At 41.3% G+C, this 7541-nt stretch overlaps 1 protein-coding gene across 1 annotated transcript; it reads left to right on the forward strand.

Annotated features, from left to right (window-relative positions):
* Window positions 1-790: 790 nt before the first annotated feature.
* LOC140858170 (uncharacterized) lies at window positions 791-7082 on the forward strand. Its single transcript, XM_073258013.1, has 2 exons — window positions 791-1780; window positions 5165-7082. The coding sequence occupies exons 1-2, from the start codon at window positions 1557-1559 to the stop codon at window positions 5442-5444; spliced, it is 504 nt and encodes a 167-aa protein (XP_073114114.1). The 5' UTR covers window positions 791-1556; the 3' UTR covers window positions 5445-7082.
* Window positions 7083-7541: the final 459 nt, after the last annotated feature.

Genomic DNA, 7541 nt, shown 5'->3' on the forward strand with positions numbered 1-7541 from the left:
TGAGGGGTCAGAGTACATTGTCATCTCAGTCAAAAATCTAGAATATGCTTTAATATAGGAAAATCATAATATAATACATTTAAATATATGGATAAATAGATTTCTTGGTTCTAAAGCAGCAGTGGGCTGGTCAGTCATGGGCCATTGGGCTGAATTCATTATCACGAGGTTGAGCCCGATAGACATACATACTTTTACCCACAATTTAGTCCATAGATCACGATCATCCAATTTGACATCTTCTTATAGAGGTAAAAATAATATGGATGATATTTATCTGAATATTTTAATATTAAATCAATTTAAATACGAACAAAAATTTGAGAATCTGATTAATATTCGTATCTGTATCTATATTTACTAAAAAAATAGATATAGATATAGATATAGATAGACAACTATTCAATTCGCATCTGAATATTTAAATTTATATATAATTTTATATAATATTTATTTATTTTTTAAAAAAATATACCATAAGAACTTATTAAATTATTATTAACTTAATTTATTATCTATTTAATAATAATTTTAATTTTATAGTCATAAAATTATCTAATTTATATTCATAATTATATCCATATTTTTAATATCTGAATAATATTTATATTTATTTAAAATAAATATAAATATAATTTGTATATTTAAATAATATTTATATTCTTATTTGTGTTCGTCGGAGGAGATAAATATGGACACCGAATATGTTGTATCGATCCAGTTTCCGCGACTCTGTAAAATTATCCTGGAGAGCCGACAGTTGTAGTTACCCTCGCTGCCTTCCGACGGGCGTGCAGCGTACGCAAATGAGGGTCACGTGTTGCCGTTTGATCTTATCCACGGCGCTATCGTGCGGTAGTCAGGCTTTCGCAGGTTCGCAGGCGTCTGCAAACAAAAGAGCAACTGTTTTCTGCCGTCGCAGGAAGCGATGGTGGGGGGCGGAAGGCTTCGCGAGAAAGCGGAGACAAGCTATTGATTGAACCTCTCCAACAACCGAGCGTTCGAGTCGAGATCTCTCCATCGTCGCCTTCCGTTTGCTCTCCCTGCGCCGATCCGAAATCTCAATCTCAATCTCATCTCGCGTCGACGGAAGAGCAAACGCCGATCTTTTTGCGCCGAGATCGATTAGATCCGCCGCTCGTGTGCCAGATCTAATTCCGCTTCAGGGAGTATTTTCGAGGTTGGAAGGTTTTATTAGGGTTTCCATTAAATTCTTCTTAGAAATTCTTCTTGCTTTCGGGATAATTCTTTGATAATTTTCTCGGTAGAGCTTGCTTTCTTTTTTCACGAATTCGGATCGGGATTCTCGAAGAAAATTTGAGATATTGTGGAGATCTGGGAATTCCGTTGCTTGGAGTTAGATATTTGGGCAGAAGAAATTGGAAATTTTTGGCCGTTTTGATTCAATGATTGATTGGAAGAAAGATGGAAAATTGGAGATCTAGTTTGATAAATTGGATTGTTTCAGATGGAGAAATCTTAATTGCTTCCGATTAGAGGGGGCGTGACCGCAGAATCTAGGGTTTTGTGGGTTCTTTTTACCGTACGAAGAAGTCATGTTCTACGGGGCGTTGGTATGGGATCCATGGCTGATCGTGTCTCAGATCGTCTGCCTTCAGTGTTTGTACTACCTGACTCTCGGACTGTTCATGGCCATTCTCGTTGGCACTCGCGTGTCCAGGTTGAGCCTCATGTATTTCTTCGATTTCTCAACTCTTACTGCTTCCACGGTCACTGGGTGGTGCGCGATTGTTTCATTTCTTCTCAGCTCTCTTACCGGGTAACCATTGGGCTTACTTGTTCATTTGTCCTCTTTTTGTTGGTGTAATTCTTTGCTGCGTGACACTATCTTTTTTTGCCGATATTTTATCATTGAAATTTCCTATGTCCGACTTTTGTATTTGTTAGTTTAGATAGTGGTTTATGACAAATTTTTCCCCCATATTACTAGGACGTTTTCCTACTTTGTTTTTTTTTCCCTACCGTGTCTGGCAAGATTGTGAAAAATTTGTAATTTTAATAATGGTATATTTAGTATCATATGTGTAATGCATGCCTAATTACATGTGCACAAATAGATTATCATAAGTTTTGTGCCCATTTGTTTCAATGTTGGTGCAGTATGCATACCAGCCATGCGCTTTTGAGGGTTGTTCTTGAGCTCTTCAGGAATTTCCACTAAGATGGTTACGTTGTGGCCAGTGACCCTTTCAAAACCTCGAATTCAACACTGTCAATCACTTGAAGATAAAAACGAAGACTAATGAGTCAATTTGGAGTCAGCTATGTGGTCTCTGTCATGTTCTAGATTAAGTCACTGGAGCAGGTAACCATCATTATGTAATAGATGAGTACATCCATACAGCTGTGTTTGGACTAGACCTCCTTCCTTACCATTTCAATCTTAAGCAATGGATAATAAAACCAAGTCGTTAGGAAGTTAGCTGTAAGTGAATGGATTAGCTTTTTGTTCTATGTTTAATAATATTTTGGACATTTAGGAGCTGTATGGCTGTTAGATTAATTTGCTTGTGGTTCTTTTTATGAAACAATTATGATAGATCATAAAACTTGACAAAAGAGTTCTGTAAAGAATTGGTCCTTTCACCATTTTTTTTTTATAAATTTGTTTTACAGAAAATCAGGATTTATAACTATCCATTTTAAGAAACCTGACATACAACTAAGTAACCCCTCAGTTATGCATTGGTGGTACACATATAATTTAATTACCAAAGATTTGATAAATTCAACCTTTTTTATTTGCACTTTTTGTACTCTTTAGATTGTCACAATTGGAGCTAGGAGACTGGATAGATCTTTCAAAAATTGCATGAGAATGATACAATTTTGTATAACGATTCAGTGGAGGCGAGTGAAGTAGTTCCTGATATGCTTTTCAAAGTATCACATTAGGGAGATGCATTATACTGTTTTGCATTCAACAAATCAAGCAGGTTTTGTGGTTAAAGCTATTATTGGACCCATCTGGAAGTGTGTTTTTCAAAATTGAGCCCATCACAGAAGAAAAAACAGATCATTGTTGCACCCTGCGTTCTTGGGTCATGGCTGCTCTGGGAATCAATAGTGAAAACAATGGTTGTGGTGAAGTCAATGGGTTTCAAAATTGAAGCATCTACATCTTTGTGGTGATACCTAAAGCGTACGAGCAATTAGAATTTGAGGATCACCATTCATTTCCTCATCTCTATAGGCTTCTTTCATGTATCTAGAAGCCATTATTTTGAATGTTTAGTTGGGTTCGGTCCACCATTGAACCATAGCCACAAGCACTCTCTTGCCATGTCCAGGTTTCACCCATCACAGTCCCACTTGAGATACACAGACAGTGCAACTAAATGTTATTTGCCTACGTAGATGCTGCACTTGCATAGACTAAATTGGAGCAGCTTGATGAGAAAGTCCAGTTAGTTCATGAGCTTGGGACCAAAATTTTATTCACTTAATGCCTTCCTCTAACAGCATATGGTTGAATCATGTGCCAGTAGCCTTTATAACCTCTTATTTCAGTATTCTTAAATTGTCATGTGAAATGATCTGTGGAAGCTCCCATATGTTCATAGTTTTACGTGCATGCTCATGTGCTGTTAAAGGATATATGTTTGTAAGCCCCACTTGTCATGAATATTGTTTTATCATGCCTATCAGTATCCTGATTTTGTCGATTTATTGGTTCATTTTTTCCCCAGAAAACTCAGGCAATACCACCATAAACTTGTGAAGCCTTTATAACATAGTGAACAATGTAAAGCTGTAAACATCATCATCATAGAGGTTTAGGGAGCGAAACTTAATATATGACATAGATATGTCAAGCTATGCAAATACAGCTCTTGATTTTCTAGACTTTTTGTGCTTGTTCAAGTGAATTATGTGATAGCTACAGATATGTTTACTAAGGATGTTCAAACTAATGATCCTTCAGATGCCAAATGTTTGCATAGACTATTTGGATTTTTAAGCATGGAGTGTGATTGAAGGCCTTCAATATCTTCATCTTCCAAATCAAGTCTGATGTTCTTATTAAAACATTAGCATGCATGCCATACTTATTTTCAAAATTCCACAAAGTAATTTGGAAATGTTCTTTTTTAGAAAAAGGTGCTACACAGAAAACAAACTTTAGTAAAATGTCAATTTTTTTCTTGAAATTAGATTTTTGCACTTTTGGGGTAGGGGTGTCAGATAATAATTACTGGACTTATGGTCATTTCCATTGCTTGATAGAATATTAAAATCCTATGGTTCATTGTTACAGCAGCAAAAGAGTTATCAACACCATCAATGAATAAGAATCATCAGCACTTGATAAGCTCTAAATGGTGCTTTCTTCACATATTTGTGTTGGACATATCCTGTTCAATAAGAAACCTAATTCTCTAACCTCTTGAGTTCTCATCCAGTGAGAGCCTACTTAATTATTCAAAGTTTCTTGGCAATAAGCTGCATCCATGCATACATTATGTATCTTGGCGTCATGCATGCATGTGGGCGTGGGTGCCTATACCTTTTGCAATATGCTTAAACACAAGTCCCTTAGCCAGAAATTCCTCCAAAAGTTTGAAAGTACTTATCTGTACAAATGAATAGGTGCCAAATGTCGTATTTGAAATTTATTGTCATGGTTGACTTTGCTGAGTTTGTTTGTTATTTTGACTGTTCAATTTTTGATTACTTCTTGTTACATTAATAAGTGCTAGACTTATCATTTTGACTATTGAGAGTAATTGACCATTCTGAGTCCCTTCTTATGCATTTTCTTGTAAATTACAGACTAAGATCTCAAAGAGAACTGCTGCTTTGACTTCATTATATTTATTTATTCCATATAAAAATAGCTCTTTTTTTTAAAAAAAAAAAAAGAAAACCGCAATTAGTGGAGAGGATCTGCCTGAAGAGTAAAAACCATGTTTTAACAGACTCATCTTATCTTCGATGTCGTTTGTGGAGGTTTGGGAGACCTGAGCATGGACATAGTATTATTTGGATTTTCATGCTAGGAGTTAGCTCACTTGTTTTTAATGGTATTATTTATTAATTTTGTCTTCTCTTATAAGTATGATCCTGTTGAAGAACTTGTTCTTGGTGGACGTTGGCTACATATTGTTATGCTTTTAAATTCATTTTTCCTTCACTTGAGCAGGGCAGGTTACTTACTTTATCTGATCGAGAGAGCCAAAAAATGTTTAGATTTTTCGGCTACCCTCTATATCATTCATCTCTTTATATGCATCATTTATGGAGGATGGCCGTCCTCCATCACATGGTGGGTTGTTAATATTACCGGATTGGCATTGATGTCTTTGCTTGGAGAATGGCTGTGTATCAGACGTGAATTACGAGAAATTCCTATTACACGACTTCGTTCAAGTAAGCATCTTGTGCTCGTTGCATTGGCTATTTATATTGCATTTCATGCATAGAACATGAAAACTTCTTCTGATTTTCTATCATCATGATTTATGGTTATCGGACTAGTGATGCTCCCTGCAAGATTTCCCCCTTTTGTCTTAATAATCTAGTTTTCATTTATTTAACTGTCCGCCTTTTGATTTCTATTTGTATCATTCAATATTCTAAGAAGGCAGACAATATGGTATCGTATTGCAATTTCTGGTAACAACTAGGTGGGGGCTGGGAACTTATGTTCAAACCCTAAATCCATGCAAACAGTAATGTTATTTAATTCAAACACACAAAGTGAAGAGGACAGAAAAGCTAACTACCACAAACTGTTCATTAACAACAGGACCAGGCTCTAAGCAGCATGCACAGCTTGTTCTATGAATGCCAAACAGAAAGTTCTTTTGGACAATTAAATTTAATATGGCACTCAGATCATCAAATATGATTCTTTGTTTTTTCCATCAAGTTTCTTCTATTATCATCCATAAAGACCTATATCATGGATAATGGATATTTTCTTGCAGCTTTTCTTTTGTTTCCCTCAAATTGCCCTCATATGTCATTGATGTAGCTATGCAACCTGTTGGTGCGAAAATCTGCTCGCGCCGGAGAAGCTGGAGTCGGGGAAGCCGCGGTCGCCGCCGGGACCTGCAAAGAAAGTCTAAACCGGAGGTGGGGTTGCTCCGGCAAGACCCTCCGACGCTCAAGTCAGTTCTCTGCCTCAACAAGAATGGAGTGCTCGAACGGAGAATTTAGCAGAGTTTTGAGATAAGAAATGAGCTTAGAGAATAACGTATCTGGGTCTTCCTTTTATAGGCGGAGGAGATAACGGATTGATGGCGACGTTTGTAACCGTCAGGTAGTGGGCCGCCCTTAGTCAGGAGGAATCTACTGCGAAGAGTAGTGGAGCGGAGCCGTGGCCATCACTGGGGCGTGCCACGTGGAATCTGTCGTGGGAAGTGGGATGCAGATGCTACGGCGTCTTGCCAGCGGATGGGAGAATCGTGCGATATCTGCTGCAGGAGGTGGAGCAGGATCGCGGCCGTTTATCGTGGCCTGTCAGGCAGTAATGGAGCCGCGTGGGCGCGGGATCCGCCGCAGAGAGTGGAGCAGTGTTGCGATCGTTACTGCGGCCTGTCAGGGAGTGATGGAGCTGCGCGGAGTTCGCCGCAGGAAGTGGAGCAGGATCGTGGCCGTGATTGTGGCCTGGGAGTGCAGATCTGCCGGCTGAAGCTCGGCAGCGGTTGGAGTTCGGCCCTCGTATGGATCCGGGCGGAGTCCTCCTTGCGATTGGGGTCGTGGGTGGAGCCCGGCTCCCGTGGGGGTCCGGACGGAGTCCGGACATAGTCTGTCTGTAGCCGTCGAAGTTGAGGACGGAGTCCGGCTCTCGTAGGAGCCCGGACGAAGTCCTCCTGTGATTAGAGTCGAAGGAGAGGTCCGGCTCCCGTAGGAGTCCGCTTGCAGTTGACGTTGTTGGCAGAGTCCGGCTCCTGTAGGAGTCCGGACGGAGGCTACTGGCAGCTGTTGGAGCTGAGGACAAAGCCCGACTCCCGTAGGAGTTCGGGCGGAGTCTTCCTGCAATTAAAGTCAAAGGCGAAGTCTGGCTCCCGTAGGAGTCCGGACGAGACTTACCAGCGGTCGATGCTGAGGACGGAGCCCGACTCCCGTAGGAGTCCGGGCGGAGCTGTCTTGTAGTCGATGTCGGCGGCGGAGCCCGGCTCCCGTAGGAGTCCGGGCGGAGCTGTCTTGTAGTCGATGTCGGCGGCGGAGCCCGGCTCCCGTAGGAGTCCGGACGGAGCTGTCCTGTAGTCGATGTCGGCGGCGGAGCCCGGCTCCCGTAGGAGTCCGGGCGGAGCTGTCTTGTAGTCGATGTCGGCGGCGGAGCCCGGCTCCCGTAGGAGTCCGGACGGAGCTGTCCTGTAGTCGATGTCGGCGGCGGAGCCCGGCTCCCGTAGGAGTCCGGGTGGAGCTGTCTTGTAGTCGATGTCGGCGGCGGAGCCCGGCTCCCGTAGGAGTCCGGACGGAGCTGTCCTGTAGTCGATGTCGGCGGTGGAGCCCGGCTCCCGTAGGAGTCCGGGCGGAGCTGTCTTGTAGTCGATGTCGGCGGTGGAGCC

The sequence above is a fragment of the Elaeis guineensis genome, chromosome 5 (genome assembly GCF_000442705.2).
Source record: "Elaeis guineensis isolate ETL-2024a chromosome 5, EG11, whole genome shotgun sequence".
Classification (NCBI taxonomy): domain Eukaryota; kingdom Viridiplantae; phylum Streptophyta; class Magnoliopsida; order Arecales; family Arecaceae; genus Elaeis; species Elaeis guineensis.